The sequence below is a fragment of the Dreissena polymorpha genome, chromosome 9, assembly GCF_020536995.1.
Source record: "Dreissena polymorpha isolate Duluth1 chromosome 9, UMN_Dpol_1.0, whole genome shotgun sequence".
Lineage (NCBI taxonomy): Eukaryota > Metazoa > Mollusca > Bivalvia > Myida > Dreissenidae > Dreissena > Dreissena polymorpha.
The window spans coordinates 45,085,419-45,111,598 of record NC_068363.1 but is presented as its reverse complement, the minus strand read 5'-3'; the positions used below and the strand labels follow the sequence as shown (position 1 = coordinate 45,111,598).

The window sequence follows — 26,180 nt, the reverse complement described above, 5'->3', positions numbered from 1 at the left end:
TCATCTGGGTCTACGCTGTTTGCAATGTCCTTTTTTTCTAGACGCTAAGCATAATTGGGTATAACAGATAATGATAAACTTAGCTCAAGCCTGTTATGTTTAGCACACAATTTCTTGTGTTGTTAAACATCGCGTGCGCACATTCCATACGTGTGGTTTAACAACAACTTCAACAAATCATGAGTCACGTGTAACACTTAACTTCCGACTAAACACATTCGGTGCAGCTACTTTGTGTTCTGCGGCTGAACAACAATTGTCTTTTTCCTGGAGGAATTGTAAAAGCATGCTAAAGTTTGTTAATGTTCGCATGTTAATACCGCTCTATTTGAAAACAAGTAATCGTATGCATGCCGCTAACCTGTATGCATCTGTGCGTACGTAAATGAAAAGTAATGAGTTTAAAGTGATATTATGGGCATTTTTCATTGTTGAATTGAGCTGAAAAGAATTAACATGTCAAAAAAATAGTTAAAATGTGGTAATTGACCAATTATCTACAACTCATCTTGCTACCAGCTGTTTATAAAAATATATATATATTATTTTCGATATTTGCATGACTCACCCAGTCCTCTAAGCCGAAATGATCCGAAAAACAAAATTGGGTCTTTGTGTCGTATGAATCTGCATGAAAACTACATTTAGACTCACATCGTACATCGAATCATTTCTGTCGTCAGTTGTCAAAACGAAAGTACGGTTGATATTAAATAGAGAATAATAGGTTAGTGTTGATTATAGATCAGGTTTATCATGCGAGGCTTAGAAAACAAAAAGCACGAGCCTTGGCGAGTGCTTTTTCGTTTTCGTGCCGAGCATGATAAACCTGATATAGAATCAACACTAACCTATTATTCTATTTATCCCACTTTTTATTCAGTAAACTTTTTTTATTTAAACAAAATAAGTTTTCATGAGTGTTTGTCGTACTTTGATAATGACTGTAGTGTAACCAAGGTCAGTGTATTACTCCGCGTTCCAAAAATAACCGCTGATCAAATAATCATTTTTTTTAATCAGAATATCGTTCTGTAACAAAGTGTCGAGCGTTATTAATTACAATTTTAATCATATTGAATTGCAAATCTTTAAGTTTTATGATATCAATATGACATTAAGTTGTTATATACAAGGAACTACATTTGTTTACAACGTAGCCTAACACCACACACAATTCACTTTCGATATCAAACTATCGAGTCGATCACGAGGTGCACAATATTTGCTTCTTTGTTATAATATGTGGTTATTCGTGACGAAATAACAAAGATTACTTGGATTTAAGCTAATTATATACATTAACATTTTAAATGTTGAAAGTGGCACCAAAGAATTGTGAGGCAAAGTTGTTCGAACTAGAGAAAGACATTTGCTGGTGAAGTGACTGGGTGGGGCAAACATCAAGATCAACTTGTTCGACGGTAGACAGTGGTTGTCTAGGCTGCATTTCGGCCATTGTTTCAGTGCGTGAAGGCGAACAAGAGGAATCTGTTGGATTGTTAAATTTACTGGACTGAGCAAGAATGAACACTTTTGCAGCTGTTCAACAGATATGTTGGAATAATTGGTTATGGACTGGACATTTTTGTGCCCTGTTATGGCCATGGTTTCAGTGGGTGGAATGTTTGCATTTCGATCTTTTTGGACTAGTAATTTGCGCACTGAGTGGTTCGTTATTCTCTTGTGCCTGAGAAAGCCGGCGTCTTTTGCCATGGCCCTCAGCATCTGACCTAACTTGTTGACACCCAATTGTTGACGCAAGAATCACCGGGATGCAGTGTCATTTGTGCGTATTGCCAGGTAGAAAAGATGCTTTGAAGAAAAATCAGATGGACGCATATCCGAGTACAGCTTGTAAATGAACACAGGATTTCTTGGTCCAGACGATTGTTTTCTACGGTCAAAGGGGAGCAACTCGAACTGACTTCTTCAAAGGGGAGCAACAACAACAGAACCTATTTGCATAGTGTTCAATATACCTAATACTAGGTTTTAATGACAATAAATGACAAAAAACTCGTTTTTTGCTACTTTCCTTTGTTTTAAGGTCATTAAGATTGACAAACATTTGAGATTGTTTTTATTATTGATGCACTTGGCAAATACAGGTGACGAGGTGCGTGGGAAAAAGTAGTCCCGGTTCGGCAGTTGATGACGTCATTTCGTGCCATTGATTATAGCCTTGCCGTTGATTATAGATGAAATTTAATCAACGGGGCTTTAATCAACCGATTTCGGTGTAAAAGTGGGATAAAATGGGTTATTTTTCTCTTTCCTGGATATTGTTTGAGTATGTTGATGCTGCATTAACAAATATAAATATATAAACTGGTAGATGCCCATAATATCACTTTAACTCGCTGAGCCACTTTATTTGATTAATTCTTAGAAAATATATGTTTAGCCTTTAAGAAAGCCTTGATTTTGTATTGACATGTCTGGAATTAAAATACAACGTGTACACAGAATGGGCTTTAAAAAGGCATGCTTATAATTATGATTGTGTATGCTTGTAAATTATCAGTAAAACCTGTGAATTGGAAATAACACATTTTAAATACAAATAGCATGTGTATTAATAAATAACAAAGACTACCGATGAATAAACTATAAATGTACATTGGCATTACACTTTAAAAGGGGTACTGCATTTAGCAATGACCACCAACTCGTTTTAACAGAAAATCTTCCACGTCCGTCTGCAGTTTGAAATGCAAATCTATTGAATTAGCAATTGTCGGTCCATTAGTAAACGTCTTATCGAAGAGGCTGAAAACAAATGTTCCGACGTTCAAAAAAATAGTTAAAACGAAACACCACAATAGTGTTTAGACATAAGAAACTTGTTACGTGCCGTATGCAAACAGGGATGAATATGTTTTTCACCGAATGTGTAAATTTAAATAAACTGCGTGCTAACCTTATAGTATCTAACTGTGTAAAGACTTTAAAATGTATGATGTCCTTCTGCGACTGAGGTTGCATTATATTCGCACAACGAATGTGTCCCGAAATTAAAACCGTATTTACTTAAAAAACAAGACAACATGGAAATACATTTGAATCTGTGAGAAAAAAATAAAGTGGTCCTTTGTCGAAAGAGAAAATCGTAGTACGATTAGAAATACCAGTTATCCGTTATGGTAGGCATATTCGCCGGGAATGGGTATTTCAAGAAAATAAAAGTATCGTTTCAATTACACTGTTAAAACCTAGTATACAGCCATAGGCATGACGTTTAAGTTGATAGAAAGAAACGGCTTGGTAATTAAAAAAGCAACCATTTGTGCGAACAATTCTGAATTCAACCCATTTATGCCTAGCGTCTAGAAAAAAAGGCCTTTGCAAACAGCGTAGACCCAGATAAGACGCCGCATGATGCGGCGTCTCATCATGGTCTTCACTGTTTGCTTAAAGGAATTTCTGTAAGTAATATTCTAAATATAGAAATAAATATACTAGACATCCCTAATTTTTGGAAATAAATGGATCCAATTTAGAAGGATGGGAGAGTCCACTAGGCATAAATTGGTTAACGTCACATTTTCTAGCGTTACCACAAGGCTCCGTTTCTTAGCAACCAGTTATAAATCATAGCGATTGAATACGCACGCTGATTGAGAATTTTTCCTTGATTCTCTGTCCACGCACTCTGTATGCCTACACACCGTACGAAAACTATTGAGTCGTGTTCTGAGAAAACTGGGCTTCATACATGTGCGTAAAGTGTCATCCCAGATTAGCCTGTGCAGTTCGCACAGGCTAATTTGGAATGACACTTGCCGCCTTTATGATATTTTTAGTTTCAAGGAAGTCCATCCTTACCGTAAATCAAGTTTAGGCGGAAAGCGTCGTCCCTGATTGGCCTGTGCGGACTGCACAGGCTAATCTTAGACGACACTTTACGCACATGCATGATGCCCAGTTTTCTCAGACCGCGACACAATTGATTGCCTATCATGTACAAACATCTTCTTACAGATTTTACGACACCGCGACGTGTATCGTGCTCATGTACCACTTAGCATTAATTGCTATGCGTCTATTCCGCCAACCTTTTCTCTCGTAGATCTCGATGAACTGTTTACTTAAGAATTACAACAATAAACGAGACTTCGAAGCCTACGCGTTTTAAAGGGAACTGTTTACAACTTGTCGTAATAAAGTTGTCCCAATATTTTGTAACAAATTAAACAAGTTCAAAAACACTGTAAATCAGTGAGCAGAATAACAATAAATTAATAAAGCAAACTCGTTTATAAATAATAATAATTTACATTTGATAGCAAAACAAACGCGAAACAAATTAATAGTATGGAATTTACCCGATTTTAATTAAGCATGATATGACACATGGATCGCATATATCGAAAATTCTATGAACGCTATGGCCTATAAGCCCAGATGACCATGTTGTTAACTTGATAGGCTTTTATTCTACTAGAGACAGTGTCTTTTTCCTTTGATTAAGTTTTAAAGGGGCCTTTTCACAGATTTTGGCATGTTTTGAAGTTTGTCATTAAATGCTTTATATTGATAAATGTAAACATTGGATACAAAACGTTCCAGTAAAAAATCAAGAAAATCAAGTATAACATTTTAAAAAATAAAAATAAAAGGTAAACCTCAGCAGGGCTCGAACCACTGATCCGTGGGGTCCTGGAGTAAAAAGTCTACCAATTAGACCGCTCGGCCATTCTTCCGAATACAATTGCAGTTGTCTTTTATACTTTATATTTGCAATCCTCGTAGTTTCACAAAATATAACGACAACATCAGAACTCTCCAAATTATTAATTCGTTTCGCGTTGCAACGCTTTATAATTTTCGGGTTTTAAATCGTCAAAAGATGCATTTAATCGCATGGTAAATGTTCAGTATTTTTGTTTCATCACAAATATTATAACTAAAACGAAAGTTTGCGAATCTGAAACAACTTTTTTCAATTTTATCAATTTACCCAAACGTGAAAAGGCCCCTTTAAATTCTATTTTTGTTATTATAATGAAGCCTTACAGCTCCTCATGTTACATCCAGTCATTAAAATAATTTCCAGACTCTCTTTTAAACATTGCCAAAAGTGTTACCAAGTCAATTAAAAAGTCGCACCAAAACAATATAATTGGGTAATGGAAATAGAACGTAACCGTGTTTTGGTACTTATACTTTCGTATAGGACTTACTGTATTATGTTATGTAATACTATTAAGTGATACTATTGTACCATAGGTATATTCAAAACGCACGTGGCAGTATTCTGACATCGATATGTGTTTGTAGCACGTGACGGTATTCTGTCATGTAACACATGTTACTAGCACGTTACTGTATAATGCCATGGATATATTCATTTTGCACGCGACTCTATATATAACTTGACAATATAATGTCGTATGTATGTTCAAAAAGAACGAGACCACATAAGTCGTGTTCTGTAAAAATTGGGCAAAATGCATATGCGTAAAGTGTCGTCCCAGATTAGCCTGTGCAGTCCGCACAGGCTAATCAGGGACGACACTTTCCGCTTAAACTTGATTTTCGGTAAGGAGGGACTTCATTGAAACTAAAAATACCATAAAAGCGGAAAGTGTCGTCCCTGATTAACCTGTGCGGCTGCACATGCTAATCTGGGACGACATTGTACGCACATGCATTAAGCCCAATTTTCTCAGATCGAGGCTCAAATATATTTCCAACAGATTCAGGCTGTTTGAGCATTTGTAAATAAAACTGATGTCAGGCACGAAACCAATCTAGCTGGTATCTAATATACGATACAACACATGTATATACGAAATGAATTATTCTTAAACTTTAACAGTTGCCTACCTTTACGCATAATACTGTAAATAGTGTAAAGAATGCACGTGGTTGTGTTAAATGTGGCCTTACTTACGAGATGTCCAAACTGAGTTAGATATGACCCTAGTTACGGGTGTCAAAACTGAGTTAGATACGACCCTAGTTACCGGTGTCTAAACTGAGTTAGATACGATCCTAGTTACGGGTGTCCAAACTGAGTTAGATACGACCCTAGTTACGGGTGTCCAAACTGAGTTAGATATGACCCTAGTTACGGGATGTCCAAACTGAGTAAGATACGACCCTAGTTACGGGTGTTCAAACTGAGTTAGATATTACCCTAGTTACGGGTGTCCAAACTGAGTTAGATATGACCCTAGTTACGGGATGTCCAAACTGATTTAGATACGACCCTAGTGACCGGTGTCCAAACTGAGTTAGATATTACCCTAGTTACGGGATGTTCAAACTGAGTAAGATATGACCCTAGTTACGGGATGTTCAAACTGAGTTAGATACGACCCTAGTTACGGGTGTCCAAACTGAATTAGATATTACTAAAGTTACGGGATGTTCAAACTGAGTTAGATATGACCCTAGTTACAAGATGTCCAAACTGAGTTAGATACGACCCTAGTAACGGGTGTCCAAACTGAGTTAGATATGACCCTAGTTACGTGCTCATTGTAAGCTTTTGTGATCGCCTTTTGTCCGTCGTCCGTCGTGCGTCGTCAACATTTTGCCTTGTTAACACTCTAGAGGCCACATTTATCGTTTGATCTTCATGAAACTTGGTCAGAACATTTGTCTCATTGATACCTCAACTGAGTTCGAAACTGGGTCATGCTGGGTTAAAAACTAGGTCACTAGGTAAAAAAAAGAAAAACCTTGTGAACACTGTAGAAGTTACATTTGATGCCCGATCTTCATGTAACTTTGTCAAAATGTTTGTTTAAATGATATGTTGGTCGAGTTCAAAAATGGTTCCGGTCCATTGAAACACATGGCCGCCAGTATTCCTTATATGGCTTTATAGAAACCTTGTGAACACTCTAGAAGTCACAATTTTTGCCCAATCATTATGAAACTTGGTCAAAACATTGGTTTCATTGATATCTCGGATAAGTTTGAAAATGGTCCAGATCGGTGAAAAAACATGGCCGCCAGGGGGCGGGGCAGTTTTCTCTATATGTATATTGTGAAAACATGTGAACACTCTAGAAGTCACATTTTTGGTCCAATCTTCATGAAATTTGGTCAGAACATGTGTTTTCTAGATATGACGGTTGAGTTTGAAAATGGTTTGGATCGGTAAAAAAACGTGGCCGCCAGGGGGGGGGGGTCATTTTCCATATATTTATATAGTAAAAAGGCTTGTGAACACTCTAGTTTCCTGATTTTCTGGCAGTTTTGTCTAAGCTTTCCTCTTCCTTCCTGCTGGTTTACCTCTTCCAGACATTGTGTGATGCTTTTGTTATATAACTAAGAAATATCTCTGCAAATTAATGTAGATTTTTTAATTTCGATTTTTTTCTGTAGGTTAAATCCTTGGAATCCAATGCCAGAAAGGAAGTAATCTCAGAACTTTATATAATTTATAGAATGGGCAGAAACTCTTACTCAGGAATTTGAGAGAACTCTATTCATCAACATACTAGTATGCTCAAGATGCTCTCCCTTGAAGGGTCCACATTTCTGATAAAATAAACTGGGTTTTATTGTTTAATACAATAACCCACATTATCAAAGATTTGTGTTTTAAAACGGATTTATTAATTTTTTAATTGGAAATATAATTGCATGGTGAGTCTGAAAATAGTTCATTATTGTTTATAAACAAGGCTCTCATGTTGTTTTTTTGTATGTCTACAGTTGTTTATAGTGAAACATTGTGAATACTTTTAGTCACATTTTTAGTTCAATCTGAATGACACTTGCTGAGTGCAAATGTTGTTATCATATCTTGATTTAGTTTACTCAATTAGTTTTAATAATATTATCTTCAAACATGGTGACAATCTTTATGAGCATAATATTTTTTGCTCATGGTGAACTTTTGTGATCACCTTTTGTCATTTGACTGTCTTCCGTTGTGCGTCATGAATATTTGCCTTGTTAACACTGTAGCTGCCACATTTATTTTCGGATTTTCATAAAACTTGGTCAGAAAATTTGTCCCAATGATATCTTGGACGAGTTCAAAAATGGTTCAGGTCTGTTGAAAAACATGGCCGCCAGGGGGCCATTTGTTGTTCATTCTTCATGGAATTTGGTTAGAAAATTTGTTCCATTGCTATCTTGGGCTGCAAAAAACAGGTCATTTCTTTTTGTCTCGGGTGAGCGACTTTGGGCCTTTCAGGCCCTCTTGTCTTTCTTTAATTGTATTCTTGATTTTAACTGGAATTTTTAGATCCAATGTTAACATTTATCAATTTAAAGCATTTAATGCAATAACACACTTCTTGCTTAGTTGTTAATATAGATTTTAGTTCAATGGCCCAACATGTTTCACGAATAATATCGTTACTAGATGAGTATCATATTTGATTACGGTACTCTCTACACACTTCCTAATATACACCATAACTATGACCTACTAAGACCTGATTACAATCTGGTATAAACATACAAATCGGAGTTCCAGTTATGGAATATTGATAACGTCACAATGGCTAGCGAACCCAAACACTAGAAAAATCTTGTTAATATAGAATTTATCTCCGATCCGTGATTGCATTAATAACTCATGTACTGCTGAACCGACACTCACCATCTGTGCTTGATTTTCTTATTGGAATAGCAGATGAGAGTTTGCCTTGTGTCAAGTGGGAATACAAGAACAAACACTGTATAAGATTAGCGACCTGGTTATAAATACATCTTTAGCTGACTTTCCAGTTTATGTCCAAATATAAATTAAGTATTATCAACTTGAAAGCAATACTTAATATTTCGCATCAATAATTGATGTCAAGATATCTACGTGTTGAATTTCAAATGTAAATATGTCAAGTATAAATGCCAAGATATTAAAGAATTACAAAATAACAAAACGATTTGAAGATTAATTTTCGGAACAACCGGTTCAACTGCTTAAAAGATTAGCAACATTTCATCTTCATGTTTTATCATCAAAATACCTTTATGTACAGCAAGTAAGCTTTTGCCTATAAACAAAGATCGTCGTGCTTCGTTTTCAGTACAAGCAACGCTTTGGTTGTCCCAATTTACATCTTATTTCATGATAAAGATTCATTTAAGTTAACAGTGATCCTAATATATCGTTTAGCCGCAGTGTTTATGCACATGAAACCTCAGCCAGCAAGTGATGGAGATATTCTCCGCCGAGAAATTCACGACAGAAATGTATTGATTATGTGTCGCAAACATTTATCCTCGCGGTGCCATATTAAAGATTGTTAGTAAAAACATGGTAAATATTGCTGTGATAATGTCTATATCCAGTAAACATTTTCCTGACCGTAAGCCAAAATGCCTATGTTATTGATAACGATGCATAATCGATGAAATGGTACGGATCGGTATTCGTAATTGTCACTCAGTTATAGTGGTTAAAGGAAGATGCATCCACTTGTTTAGTATTACACACTGCTTTTGCCCAGTACTTGCATATAGGAAGTACAAATAGGACATGTAAAGTACAATCTTCTTTTTTTAGGAAAGGAAATTATTACAATTTGTTGTACACGATTTTGAATCGAAAAGCGTGGGGATTATGTGGTTATCACCGCCGTCTGTTCGTCCGTCCGTCCGTCCTGCCACTATCTCCTCCTACACTATTTGCACTAGAACCTCGAAACTTAAACACATGGTAGCTATGAGCATATGTGCGACGGAACTCTATTTGGAATTTTGATCTGACCCCTGGGTCAAAAGGTATGGGGGTCGGGGTGGTGCCATGTCAGAGATTTTCACACATTTTACTAACAAACATGCGGCGTAGTGATACGCGTCGGCCTCTGCCGCGCCATTTCTAGTCTAATATAAAGATAGCATAATAATCAATAGAACAAAACGAGACGCGTGTGAATGCGGTACGATTTTCCACACATTCTTAAATATGACCTTTCACATCTAGTTGTGACCCTGACATTTGTAGTAAGGGAACGGCTGATACACACAAAACGCCGACTCCTGCTATATGCAAGTTCCAATTTTGTTTGCGCCAGACAAAAACTGTGGTTTCAATTATAACAGAAATACCTTAAATTAAATGTTCATCTTAATAAATCGTAAACATAACTAAGCTAGATTATAAAATATATGGATATCCTGTTTTTACTCCCTAAAAAACATTAAGTCAATTTTGTTTTATCTTTTAAAAAAAGTCTTGTGTAATTTAATAATATTACATTGGAATGGAAGCTCTATTGCTTCCAGCGACAGTTAAGACATTAATTAACCCATTTATGCCTAGCGTCTAGAAAAAAAGCCTTGGCAAACAGCGCAGACCCAGATGATACGCCGCATAAATGTTGGATCCAATTTAAAAGGATGGGAGAATCCACTAGGCATAAATAGGTTAAATGGTATCCACTCCGCAAAAGACAGGGATGCTGATGAGAAACACCAGAAAGACAACGACGGCGACCATGACGATTATGAAAATGTTATAAATGATTCAGATTGTTTGTTATGATAACAGCAATAATGCATATACGAGTACATTTCTAAAGACGATGACAATAATGATGACCATCATGACGAGAATTGTGTTTATTAGAGCAATGTTGACGATAAGAAGTATGTCACTGAAGTGGATGCTGAAGACAGTATGAGTCGCGTTCAAAGATTTTGATATTTATATGAGTCCTGTTCTGAGAAAACTGGGTTTAATGCATGTGCGTAAAGTGTCGACCCAGATTAGCCTGTGCAGTCCGCACAGGCTAATCAGGGACGAAACTTTCCGCCTAAACTTGATTCGGTAAGGAGGGACTTCCTTGAAACGAAAATATAATAAAAGCGGAAAGTGTCGCCCCGGATTGCACAGGCTAAGCTGGGACGACACTTAACGCACATGCATTATGCCCAGATTTCCGAGAAAGCGACTCATACGAATTGGTTTATTATAATAGTGATGAGTGAATGCTTATCATGCACAAAATCACTGATATGATTATTTGTTATGTATTTTATATTCTAATGGACTAAAAATTAAACTTGTATTTTATCTATTTTTAGGAACTGGTGGGAACAACCCAAGAGAAGAAGAACTGGCGAGGCATCATTATTGCACTGCTGGTCATCTTGACCGTCATAGCCTTGATAGTTACTGCAACCATACTCGTTACACCGAGTAAGTACTTCAACCATTATGGTCACACCGAGAAAGGATGATTGGTATTAAGTAAAATACAACCTATTAACCCATTAATGCCTAGCGTCTAGAAAAAAAGGCATTGGCAAACAGCGGAGACCCAGATAAGACGCCGCATGATGCGGCGTCTCATCAGGGTCTGCGTTGTTTGCGTAAAGAAATTTCTGCAAGAAATATTCTAAATATAGAAATAAATATACTAGATATCCCTAATTTTGGAAATAAAATGATCCAATTTAGAAGGATGGGAGAGTCCAATAGGCATACATGGGCTAATATATCAATATAATAAAAAAAAAGTGAATGTCGTTTCTATACTATCCTCGACTGGATACGGACTCGTATTCACCAACCCTTTCTTTCACTTAAAAAACAACAACAACAAGATACTTAGCACCCGAAGAACATTCTCACTTCGGTTATGAACAGGCTACCAATGGTTCCTATCTGAAATACACAATGTCCATATGAACAGGCTACCAATGGTTCCTATCTGAAATACACAATGTCCATATGAACAGGCTACCAACGGTTCCTATCTGAAATACACAATGTCCATATGAACAGGCTACCAATGGTTCCTATCTGAAATATACAATGTCCATATGAACAGGCTACCAACGGTTCCTATCTGAAATACACAATGTCCATATGAACAGGCTACCAACGGTTCCTATCTGAAATACACAATGTCCATATGAACAGGCTACCAACGGTTCCTATCTGAAATACACAATGTCCATAACAACTTATGTGCTGTAAGAGGTGATAAATTCCAAGTATTACTCAACATTGAAGCACCTCTTCAATATTTTTATTAAACGAATGTTCTGTATTCTTATTCTTAAGTCTAAGACAAGTCTAAGAATTGATTGGTGAATATCGAACACGGTTGCATAAGGGCACGTAAAGACAGCCTATCAATAGCAAATCTGATATCAACGCTATCAACAGTAATTCGTGTACCTTTCTGTTCAATTGGTAAGGACAAAAGCCAAGCGCCTTTGCACACATTGACAGTTGAGCATCGCTCCGTGAAAAGAGGACTTAATGCATGTGCGTAAAGTGTCGTCCCAGATTAGCCTGTGCAGTCCGCCCTGGCAAATCAGAAACGATACTGTCCGCGTGTATTGCATTTTTCGTTTAAATGAAGAGCCTTCTTTACGAAAATCCAGTTTAGCTTGTGCGGATGGCATAAGCAAAATGACGGTATTGCTTGCGCGTTTTTGATGTAGGTCGTCGTTGTTCAATACACCGACATTAAACAAAGAATTATTATTACAATAATGCGTGCATGAGGATGGGGTAAATCAGTTATTCTGCATACATTTTACAGCTAATATAATATTATTCGATGCACTGATCAACTCCGTTGTAAATGTCAGTTAACTGTTTACAGAGACAGTGGATGAGATCGTAAAGAAGAAGCTAGACTTTAGAGGATTCATCAAAGGCGATTACGAACCAAAAACGTTCAATCCTATTATGCTTAAAGGTATGATTGCATCTTTTAAATTGAAAATGTCTTGCGGGGCGCCATGATTTAGATATGTCCTCTCACGAAACTCCCATTTTTAGTGTTCGTTTTAATTGTATGTGTTTTTTCTAGTGCATTATTTGCTGCCTAACTGTTTGGGAATTTGTTGTTTACCGTGAATTAACCCATTTATGCCTAGTGGACTCTCCCATATTTCTAAATTGGATCAATTTATTTCCAAAATTAGGGATGTCTAGTATATTTATTTTTATATTTAGAATATTTTTTACAGAAATTCCTGTAAGCAAACAGCGCAAACCCAGATGAGACGCCGCATCATGCGGCGTCTCATCCGGGTCTACGCTGTTTGCCAAGGCCTATTTTCTAGACGCTAGGCATAAATGGGTTAAAACAAATCTGCATTGTATCAGATGGTTTTTCTTATGCTGGTGCAGCTGAAGGTTCACTTAGTGTATATGTCATGAACACCTTATCAGTGGACTTCATGAAAACCTTACTGTTTACACAGCATCATGCTTTTTCAAAATGTTAAAAAAATAAAAGCACTGCATGTGCAATACACTTTGTAGTTTTTGCTTACAATCGAATTTCGAAAGTATTTGAATAATTAATCCCATGTGTATTGCAGTGCGTCTAGTATTAGTGTGTTGTCTAGTAATACTATATGTATTTTAATTGATCATGTTGAATTCAAGGTTAATGAGCTAATTGTATAATCCTGTACGTTCACTTTTACGACAGTGATAAGTTAACACAGTGCCTTATTCTGAAAGATTACAGCAATCAGCAGCAATCAGTGCAATATATATATATATATATATATATATATATATATATATATATATATATATATATATATATATATATATATATATATATATATATATATATATATATATATATATAATATTGCACATATTGTATATATGTATATTAGCACAGGTTAATCAGGGATGACACTTTCCGCTTTTAGGATATTTTAGTCTCTTTAACATAAATTCAGTTAAGGCGGAATGTGCCGTCCCTGATTAGCCCGTGCGGACTGCACATGCTAATCTTGGACGACACTTTACGTACATGCCTTAAAACCCCTTTTCGCAGAGCACGGCTCTAATGCTTGGTATGTATGGATTTACCAATAAAGAGAACAATGAACAAAATGTAATGCTCATCAAGTAACAGCCCTTCAGGTCCGAAAATGTAATACGGTGAATTATAAAATAAAAACTCTTAACCCATTTATGCCTAGTGGACTCTCCCATCCTTCTAAATTGGATCAATTTATTTCCAAAATTAGGGATGTCTAGTATATTTATTTCTATGTTTAGAATATTTCTTCAGAAATTCCTTTAAGCAAACAGCGCAGACCCTGATGAGACGCCGCATCATGCGGCGTCTCATCTTGGTCTACGCTGTTTGCCAAGGCCTTTTTTTCTAGACGCCTGGCATAAATGGGTTAAGATACGATACTTATAACAGTATCAAGATGCTAAAATATTTGCTATAAGTTTTATTTCCGGTATTTGCATATATTTATACAAGAGACGTCAAAACAAAAGGACATGTATTCAAGCATACCTGACAACGTTAAACTGACTTACTTGAATACGTTTAGATCGATTGTTGGAGTCGACCTGGAGGGCGGCGACTAGTATGTAATGCATTTATTTCGCTTATGGGAGGAGAAGTTATTTTACGGATCAATGTATATATTTTTGTTTTAAGAATATCTTGCATTGTGGTGATTTTTTGTGTAAATTAGTGTTAATAAGTACTGCATTTGTGCCTATTACATTTATTACAACATTTAATGCCAATAATGCAAAGCTAATTGTTATAATTAATAACTGATCCACAACTGATCACAGGGGAAAGATCACAGGGACTGGGCAAATACGCGAAACTTTCTGGTTTTGTATAAAAACAATGATGTTTTGTATAAAAACTAAACATAATCAAAATATATTCATTTTGTGTTTTTTCTAATTTGCTTATTAAGTGGAGAATCAATGTAGTACGATATTGACGACCTATCGCGCAAGCAAGTTTATTGGAAGGCGTAGTGGTACGAAAACGTACAATGTATTAGTTTATTAATAGACATATAATAACGATCGCTATACACAACTTCACCAAATAGCAGTACATAAGTGACTGTTAGGCGGAATAGCTAAGTTGGGAGAGCGTTAGACTGAAGTTGTTTACGCAACAGTCTAAAGGCCCTCGGTTCATTCCCGGGTTCCGGCACGAACGGAACAGTTCGGCGGCTGACATTTTTTCAGTCAGTTTAATAAATATAATACAGCTTTATTTTATGTAGACATTTTAAAATCCATTTTACTACAATTGGACATTTTTATTAAAATTAATGGATGCAACGTGGTGACAACGTTAATTAAAATTGCGTAAATCACTTAAATACCTTATAAAAAATACACGTGTTTTTATATTAACAAATAAATGCAGACAATACATCTATTATCCATGTATTTTTATGGTTGTCTATCATAGGCCTATCCCTACCACATATAGAGCGCGAAGCGCGACACGTATTATTGATTGTAACAATGAGTTACGATAAAGGAAGCAACCGCTTATCAAGGAGGAGCTGTGTCCCAGCAACCCGTTTCCCTAGAGTCAAGCACTCCTCGGAGTTTTTTTTAAGAACCACATATAGAGCGCGAAGCGCAACACGTATAACTATCCAGGTGATATGGACCCTTTAGCATTATCCGACCATTACGTCCATAGTTATCTTCCTTAGAATTTGAGAAATTTTGAAATCCTTGTTCGAAGTCCAAAATTTTCATCCGATTGTTCCCAAACTTTCATAGGTTTTTTTTTATCAAGGAAGACCCAACCCAAATTCTATATGAGCAATATCGGACCATAAGTCCAGAATAATATCTCTTTGAATTTAAAAATAAAAGTGAAAAACTGCTTGGTTAGGTGATTATGTCAACATTTTTCATCAGATTCTTTCCAAACTTACAGTGTCTTCATATCAATGAGCATTTTTACCTCATTTAAAATGAGAAACATCGGGACAATAAGTCCAGATTTTTTTCTATTAAATTTGACAGAATTAACAATTTCCACTTGTTAAAAAGATTTCACAACTTTCGCCTGAATCTTTCCAAACTTGTTAAGTGTTAAGTGTTTTTATATCAGTATTACTCGAACCCTATTGAAAATGATGAATATCGGAGCAATAAATCTATTATGATCTTTTACTGAATTTCAAAGAATTGTGAAATGCAACTTCTTTATACAATTTACAGTTTTCATTCAATTTTTTTTCAAACTTTTACAATGTTTTCATATCAATGAGTACTCAACCCCTATCGTAAATGAGCAACGTAAGAATAAGATCAGAATCATCTCCCCTTGAAGTTGAGAAAAATATGAAATTACGCTTACAAGATGAAGCAGATCTTTTAAAATCTACACAGTTCTGTTCCATTAATGAAAACTGCACACGGATACCAGTAAAAAAGGAAACCAATGTAAATAAAATGAACTATGAAATATGTGGGAGTTACAACACAAAATCATAGATAATGGTTATGTGGGGGTTATAACACAACATCATAAATAATGGTTATTTGGGGGTTATAACACAAAATCATAGATAATGGTTATACCAGTATCTTTTTATATTTTGTTTAAAATAATCGGCCAAATATATTAATATTTACAGTAGAAAAAAATCGTTCCATGTAACTTCATTGAGTGCCTTTTACACTGAAATTCCCGACGCCCTTTGATGCTTTGCACTAATACTTATCTTGTAATCTTTTGAAATATCAAATTTTTAACACACACGATCGCTGATGTATACGCGTAAATCCTCGTAAGAGATTATCTCATCAATATTGCATATGTGCCAGTCGCCTTCTCTGGTGTAAGTGTTATGATTGAATATACAAAGTTTTAAACGAATCGCATGCGTAATTCTTTTAAAATATTAACGATGCTTCCATTAGCTGGTTCATTAGACACTTTGAGAAAATTCACATCGCTTAAAACGGAACACCTATTACTGTTCGTCTGATTAATAATATAAAAAGTATAAGTTAAGTCGAGGGTGAATTGAAACAGTATTTTAGTTTTAGTTGTTCTCTTGCGAACAACTAAGGTTAGTACTACGCGTTGCAAGTCGGTCTGCTCTTAACTACGCTAAGAACGATAACCTACGCATCTTCCGCATCTGAGGCTATTAATAGATAGGGGACATAAATAAGTATAGTGGGATGTTTCGTAACCTCGTTCATAGTGCATGCTACATGTACTACAGCGGGGTTAATTTGATATTTCTGGGAAACATTATTTTATTCTCAACAGATTGCGGTGATCTTTTGTATTTACGGGTGCTACCAACGCAATAGTAGAAGGTTAAGCTTGTTTATATTCACAGTTCTTAATTTATAAAACGTTGAACATGAGTTCACCAATTACTACAGGTATACTATAGACAACCACAAAAAATATTTATAATTGTTAAAACCGAATATAAAAAACAACTAAATATAACAAGAAATATCTTTTTTTAAAGGTAGTCGGCGTAAATGCTGACTTTGAAATAAAGTTTGCAATTTACGTTTCTAAATTATTCAATTGAAAACAAAAGTTTAACTGTTGTGTTTTTCCCACTTGTAAGTCGCATATTCACCGCATGAAATGTGTGTTATCATTGTCAAACCACACATTCGTGTAAGTAGACAAAAATTATACTACGGGAGTGCACAACATATGTGTCCTCACATGCCTTATTATGAGTATATTTCTTCACCATCGAAATATTTCGTATGTTAAAATTTGATTTACACGAAGTTTTCTTTAAATTAAAATCACACTTTCATAGCTGCGTCATGCGAAAATGGGTCTTATGCGTTTCGACCAGCGTATCGTAAGCCCTACATGTTCATTTGCGCAGTCTGGTCAGAGGCGATGCTGTTCGCTATAAAATCACTCAATGTGTTATGGCCTCAATATGTATCATTTGACTAGACTGAGAGATGCGCAGGCTGTGTGGGCTATACATATGATGGGCGCATATGGAATAAGACCCATTTCCTTATGACGAGGGTCATTAAAAATCTCATTGCGAATTGTAAATGGCACAATTTAGCACAATTCTGTTCGATATAAAATTGAATTCAAAATAGCAAACTTGTAAATAAGGGCAGCCTATTCAGGCGTTTAGAAACGATTTCCAGACGTGCTGACCGAGTACGGCAAACATTTGTGGGTGGATAATTTAACGATTTTCCTCTTATCGTTACACCATACTTTTTCAGTAATGTTTTTTTTCTCATCTTGAAAGCAAAACTGTGTTTATCGATACTCAATTATATATTACCCGGAAGATTTTGTGAACGAGTACTGACCTGAAACTCTGCGAGATGGATTTTAACGCGTTATTGTCACTGGGCCACAATTTGTGTCGATTGAACATACAGAGAGTAGTCAGGAATTCATTACACTGAACAGCGCTACATCCTTTGCGCAGTGCACAGACACAGTGATGTGGCCTTGGTTCAGAGGTTTTATCTCGAATCAGCATATGAAATATTCGAAACTATTCATGCTGGCGTTATGTAAAAGTCATTTAAAGGGATCTTTTCACGTTTTGGTAAATTGACAAAATTGAAAAAAGTTGTTTCAGATTCGCAAATTTTCGTTTTAGTTATGATATTTGTGAGGAAACAGTAATACTGAACATTTACCATGGTCTAATATAGCCATTATATGCATCTTTTGACGATTTAAAAACATGAAAATTATAACGCGTTGCAACGCGAAACGATTGAATAATTTTGAGAGTTCTGTTGTTGTCGTTTAATTTTGTGAAACTAAGAAGATTGCTTATATAAAGTATAAAATACGTCTCTCATTCAAACTTGACAGGATGGTCGAGCGGTCTAGTTGGTTTTTACTCCAGGATTCCGGGGGTCACTGGTTCGAGCCCTGCTGCGGGCTACATTTTTTCCTTTTTTAAATTTTATTCTTGATTTTTTACTGGAGCTTTTTAGATCCAATGTTTACATTTGTCAATATAATGCATTAAATGACAAACTTCAAAACATGCCAAAATCTGTGAAAAGGCTCCTTTAAGGTGAAAAGCTGGGTAAAACAGCTTCGCCAAAAAAGCGCATTAGTGCTCTATACCTATGTTTAAGTTAAAGTTGTTGACCCGTGTGAACTGCTAGGGAAACAAGTAATGCATAAACAAAAAGTACTGGTCAACAGAGCTGTCTTTGTGACTACCTAATTCGTGAGTAAAAATTATTGGTTGCAGATTTTTTTTCGGCGTGCTGTATTAAGCCAGCTTTTCACCTTACCTGACCTTTGTAAGTGTCAATAAAAATTCAAATAAAATTTCCCGCTGCTAGGTACGAATGAATACACTTCAATTATTCCATTCGCTGATTTGATAAACCACCAGAACATTGGAAACATATACGCGTCTTTGTAACACTGTTTTACTGCATGAAACAATTTTATCTCTAATGAAAAGGCTTATTAGATAAAACAGTTTTACACTCATTTCTCGACATCAATACAGTTTTTGCGTGCACCTTTTATTTTCAGAGGATTGCCATGGCAAAAGCTTTTATACTTAAAGGCTATGTTCTCATATTTAGTACTTACTTCCATATTCCGGTCAACATGTTAACATGTAAAAGTATAAAGAGCAGTGGAAGCGAGGCCTCACTTTAATGGATTGCATTTCAATCCGTGAGATATCGGGTCAATTCGCGGTAAGTGTGTCTGGATGTCAGAGTTTATATACAGGTCATCACCGGAGTTCGCGGCCAGTAAAATAATCGTTATATAATAAAGACGATATCCGTGAACTAGGTGACCAGGAATTTTCTTTAGACAAGAAATATGTTAAATGAAGATATTCAGCAATATAATTATGGTATGTCAATAATAGATTCTTAATGTGTTTTCAACAATACAATGATAAATATTATTTTTGATTAATTTAACAATAATTATTCCACCATATTGTAATGTATTAAGCATGAGCGCGATGATTCTCGATACTGTTAATAATCGAATCAAATAGCAACGCCGGACAAACCACTAAAACAGATTTGTTCGAAGAACGCGCCTATAAATACGGATACTTCGCGTGTGGTCGGTTGACTCATATGTTTTAATTTCACTTCCATTCTTCTGTTGGTTTTCTGTTTTGTATCTATAAGTTTATGACCAGAAATATGTAATAATGTATTTACCGCGAAAACCCCGCGTAACATCCCGTACTGCGTGTGATGCAGCTAAGAACTGCACAGAAAAAGACATTCGCTATCATTGATCTCATTCATTGAACTATCAACACCGTATATCTCTTTTAAAGATATTTCTTGTTTAATTTATTTTCATCAATTATTTTATTGTATATTTTGAATTTGCATATGGTGTTGAGTTTTGTACAGGGAATTTCGTGAAATTATATTTTTAGTAAGATAGGTATTCGATTTTCATTTAATATGATGGTGATTGCAAATTGTCTTTATATTCAGTTCTCATTTCAATTTTCATCATACTTTCCATGCTTTCAGAACGTCAAAAATGGGTCATGTTGTTGTTATTTTGTCTAAGTTATCTCTATAAAATAAATAGGATGATAACAAGTGCACACTTATCTCGACCCGTGCGTTGTGACACACTCTTTATAAATTTTAATTGCTTGTGCTCATTTCAAACTTGCGATTAATTTTGAAAAATGAGTTGCGTCTTAAATTATGCAAAAGCGAACATATTTAGTGCCTTCAGCGCTTTGATTTATTAATGTTGCGATTCAGTACTAAAATGTCTTCTCCAATACAGACGCGTGACCTACTGGAAACGCAAAACTCACAAACTTAATTATTTAATGCACATTTACAGACATTCATTTACTGAAAACGAAGTGTTTCCGAAATTAACTTTAGCGGGCTGTAAGCGTGTGTTTTTTTAAAGCTGCAGACGCATATAGGGTTTCTAATTTGTATGTATGCATGTATTGATGTAATTGTTTTGTTTTGCAATTATAGGCGAGGATGCATTTTTGTATCGATCCAGAGATGGCGGGGTTCATAAGTATGATTGCACGGCAAACATAACGCAGCCTTTGTTTGATAATTCGTCATTCGTAAGTACACTAACGTTTTTGTTTTTGTGTATGAGAACACTGAAACTCAAGAAACGATTGAGCAAGTGTTTAGACGATACCTAAGTCAAGTGATCAATAGACTATACAGCGCAGTACAATACATAAATCCGGCATTAAACATCACAAAGGTTAAAGTTGTGGCCACTGACTTAATATGTTCCGTGTAAATCATAAATGTTTAACCGATTGAAATACATGTCAAACATCAAACTTTTTCGCGAAGGAAAACCTTACACAAGTATATAAATTAATATAAGCAATATCTAATCGCTATTGAAGTCACTCACCCAGCTTTGGAAATGACGATTTAATAATACTAAGTATTTTACATATTTAGCAAATATCGGTGTTATTGTAAATACGTATTCTGAATTTGTATTACAATCTACTCACTCACACACGCCAAACACACACACGCTCTCTCACTCGCTCAAACACTTACTCACACAGTCAGTCAGTCACTCGCTCACTAACACACTCACACACACACACCCTTTCTCACTCGCTCAAACACTTACTCACACACTCAGTCACTCACTCAGTTATAAACACACTCACACACTTAAACACACTCAATCACTCACTTAATAATTTACTCACTCATTGACTCAGTCGCTCACTCACTCACTCACTCACTCACTCACTCACTCACTCACTCACTCACTCACTCACTCACTCACCCACTCAATCTCACTGTATCAACCTCTCTCCTTATTTCTTATTTTCTCCCCCTCTTTTTTATGATGATATATCCTACATTCCTTTAATTCCGTGAAATGAGCGTATGCATATTCATTTTAGAGAGTATTGAATACAGATCAGTTCAGCATATCTGCCGACGGGATGATTGCCCTTTTCCAGTATAACATTTATCACGTGAGTTGTGTGAGCTTATCTAATACATTATTTTAACGATATTTACCAACTATTTTAAATATGCATAGTATAATGGAGTTAATCGTGTAAAAAACGTATTTTGAAGTTGGATGATAAATTAAGGATCGATGTAAAATAGTTTTAACATATAAACAACTTGGCGACCATAAGCGTATCTTCGTAACATGTAATGTATATTTATTGCAGGTATACAGACATTCCACATTATCCAAGTATAAAGTCATCAATATAACCACGAAGTAAGAAGAGTTAAATCCTTTTGCTAAACGACATTTAGTGATAAAATAAAGCTTTAAATACGAGCCGCGCTCTGTGAAAAGGGGGTTTAATGCATGTGCATAAAGAGTCGTCCCAGATTAGCCTGTGCAGTCCGCACAGGCTTATCAGGGACGACATTTTCCGCTTTTATGATATTTTCTGTTAAAAGAAAGTCTCTTCTTGCGAACTGCACAGGCTACTCTGGGACGACACTTTACGCACATGCATTAAACAACCATTTCGTAGAGCACGGCCCATTTACATATTGTTCTATTCTTTTTTATTCATATTCCATAGCTGCTGTGTTCAAATGAAAGCCCCTTGTATACATGTTTTCGCAAAAGTAATTCAATGTGAATATTAACCAATTTATGCCTAGCGTCTAGAAAAAAGGCCTTGGCAAACAGCGTAAACCCAGATGAGACGCCGCATGATGCGGCGTCTCATCAGGGTCTTCGCTGTTTGCTTAAAGGAATTTCTGTAAGAAATACTCTAACTATAGAAATAAATAAACTAGACATCCCTAATTTTGGAAATAAATTGATCCAATTTGGAAAGATGGGAGAGTCCACTAGGCATAAATGGGTTAACGGATACAGCATTTAGAAGTCAAAGTAAATCCTGAGATTAAAGCGAGACTATGCGATTTTTATATGAGTTAAATTGTAATATATTGATAAAATATGTAACAATAACACAGCATAGGCAAGACCAAGTATACATTGAAGACGAATTTCATAAAATGCAGCAAAGACACATTAGCGCCCTTAGCCGTTTGTGACGAAGATAATTCGTACATATTTTCCTACAATAACCGAAGCATTCGTCTTTTTATTAGGATGGGAGTTAGTGTTCGAGTGTCGTAGGAGTAGATATCCTTGCAGGAATTTGAAATGAACCGTTAAACCAAATTTAGATTCACATTGTACGTGCATGATATACATGCTGGCGAATTCGACTGTACAGGCATTTTCTATTTCAGAATTAAATATCTGGCTTATTTCGCAATTTTCGACACATGTTCTTCTTAACTTTTATTTTAATATATATTGAAATATATGTATAATATGTTTTTTTACAAATTTTATATAAATTCATAAATATTTGACAAAATCGTATAGCCTCGCTTTAAGTAGTTGATGTTGAGGTTTGTTGCCATTGTTTATGGTTGTTTTGGATTGGCAATAACAATCAACAAGATTAGCAACATCAAGAAATTTGGTAACAAGTAAAGCAACATTTAAGTATGTTTTACTTAAAAAGTCCATACATCACGAGAGTAAATACATTTTTATGTTTGACATTGATTTAAGCTGAATGTACACAAAGTAAGCTTTTTCTTCTGTGCATTCTAATTTCTAGGGATATAATGTATCCTAACGCAAATGTGATGCTTGATAAGTAAAGAAGGCAGGGCGCAACCATGCAAAGATTCTACAAAATAAATGTCATTTACTTTAAGAAATAGATATTTTAAATACAATGACACCATTATATTTTGTGTTAATTTTTAATACGGAAATGTTACTTTTGAAGACAATCACATAGCCTTGTTGGGGTCCATGGAGACCAGTTTCAGACGGTGCGTTGGTCCCCGGTCGGTCATAGTTTGGTAAGTTGTATGTCTATGTGGGGTTTTGCGTCACTTAACACAGGACATAAAGCTAGTACAAATTGAATAAAATTGAGTACATACATTTTGAAATTAACAACTAATTTAAAAGTCTTTGCATATTCATGTTCTGTTGTATTTGGTCGACAAGTACTTAATCGATATATTTTATTCCGACTCGCAATGCTAGCCATGTATATCATTGAATTTCACTTCTGCAGGTATTCGTTTATTTGAGACATTTTTCATTTTTTTCCATTATATAAAGTACTTCTTACACACAAATATAGTATCACAAATGTATTAGTTTAATTTAAACCTATTTATTTTAGCTCGATTTCATAGAAAGCCTAAGGCATATTTGAGACGCTCTCGAGTCCGTTTCCTGTGACTAGAACCAGAACTTGGTGTCTATGGGGTAGATCTAAAGAACGTTCCCACAATGTGGATCAAACCCGTGAGGTCCCGATCGCTAGGCGGACACCATATTAACTACACCAGTGCGACACATGTATTAACGTCGTAATGTGGTCGCTTTATAAGTACCCATCGTGCGCTTGTTATTCCAAAGTTACTTCCATTATGCGTTGAGACTCAGATTTTCAGTCAATACGTCACTGCTATATTTACTGGTATAACTATTAGCTTTCTGACCCAGTTGCTGGTGCAATACAACGACCTGCAATGTATGCGTTAGTTTTCTGACCCAGATGTTGATTCAATACAACGTCACTTCTGTATCTATGTACGTTAGTTTTCTGACCCAGGTGTTGATTCAATACAACGTCACTTCTCTATCTATGTACGTTAGTTTTTCTGACCCTGGTGTTGATTCAATACAAAGTCACTGCTGTATCATGTACGTTAGTTTTCTGACCTATATGTTGATTTAATACCACGTCACTACTGTATCTATATACATTACTTTTCTGACCCAGGTGTTGATTCAATACCACGTCACTGCTGTATCTTTTTACGTTAGTTTTCTGACCCAGGTGTTCGTGCAATACAACACCACTACTGTATCAATATACGTTAGTTCATTTACCTAGGTGTTGATTCAATACAACGTCACTTATGTATCTATATACGTTAGTTTTCTGACCTAGGAGTTGATTCAATACAACGTCACTAATGTATCTATATACGTTAGTTTTCTGACAAAGGTGTTGATTCAATACAACGTCACTCATGTAGCTATATACGTTAGTTTTCTGACCTAGGAGTTGATTCAATACAACGTCACTTATGTATCTATATACGTTAGTTTTCTGCCAAAGATGCTGATTCAATACAACGTCACTAATGTATCTATATACGTTAGTTTTCTGACGTAGGAGTTGATTCAATAAAACGTCACTCATGTATCTATATACGTTAGTTTTCTGACAAAGGTGTTGATTCAGTACAACGTCACTACTGTATCTATATACGTTAGTTTTCTGACCCAGGTTTTGATTCAATACAACGTCACTACTGTATCTATATACGTTAGTTTTCTGACCCTGGCGTTGATTCAATATAACGTCACTATTGTAACTTAATACGTTAGTTTTCTGACCCAGGTGTTCGTGCAATACAACGACTTGTACTATATGCGGGACCCAACACGCAGAGACGTCATCCGCTTAACGTTTGATGGTTTTGAAGACATCGAGAGAATTTTCAACGGAGTTCCAGACTGGGTTTATGAGGGTACATTTAGTTTGTATTGAATGTCAGGTTGTAAGATAACGAAATTGTATTGAAACGAATGCATATGTTGAAGGTTCGATGGTAATATGGCATTACAAGTATTAGGTTTTAATGCATAGGGTGTATCTATATACATTACTTTTCTGACCCAGGTGTTGATTCAATACCACGTCACTCCTGTATCTTTTTACGTTAGTTTTCTGACCCAGGTGTTCGTGCAATACAACACCACTACTGTATCTATATACGTTAGTTCTCTTACCTAGGTGTTGATTCAATACATCGTCACTTATGTATCTATATACTGCTAGTGATGTTCAGGATAAACAGTATTGGCATTAACTTTTGAATTCGGATGTGAGTAGAAAATAAAACAATATAAAAAGTTAAGTCATTAAAAGCATAAGACAGTGTTTGTAAATATTTACAAATGTTTTATGATATGCTATATTGGTTTCAATAAATCGTAATGCACGTAACTGAATACCTACGTAATTGATTTTTGATTCCTTTGAATTGTGATTACTCGTAATATCAAGTTACAAGTATGTATTTAAAGCTTAACAGCTTAGTTACCAAATATGTGTTTTCTATCGTATGAACCATACTTTGATTATATAGGAATTACAAGATAAGTATTGATGCAAAGCATCAACGGGCGTCGCGAATTTCAGTGTAAAAGGCACTCGATGAAGTTAAATGGAACGATTTTTTTTCTACTGTAAATATATTGGCCGATTATTTTAAACTAAATAGCGAAAGATACTGGTATAACCATTATCTATGATTTTGTGTTATAACCCCCAAATAACCATGATTTATGATGTTGTGTTATAACCCCTAAATAACCATTATCTATGATTTTGTGTTGTAACTCCCAAATATTTCATAGTTCATTTTATTTACA

The 26,180-nt window shown here is 35.5% G+C and overlaps 1 protein-coding gene across 1 annotated transcript in view; it reads left to right on the top strand.

Annotated features, from left to right (window-relative positions):
- The window catches only part of LOC127845997 (dipeptidyl aminopeptidase-like protein 6), a 62,884-nt gene that overhangs the window by 17,025 nt on the left and 19,679 nt on the right, over window positions 1-26,180 (top strand). The window contains exons 2-3 of the mRNA XM_052377177.1: window positions 11,008-11,122; window positions 12,543-12,638. Coding sequence (XP_052233137.1) covers window positions 11,008-11,122; window positions 12,543-12,638 — 211 coding nt within the window. The remainder of the gene's footprint in view (window positions 1-11,007; window positions 11,123-12,542; window positions 12,639-26,180) is intronic.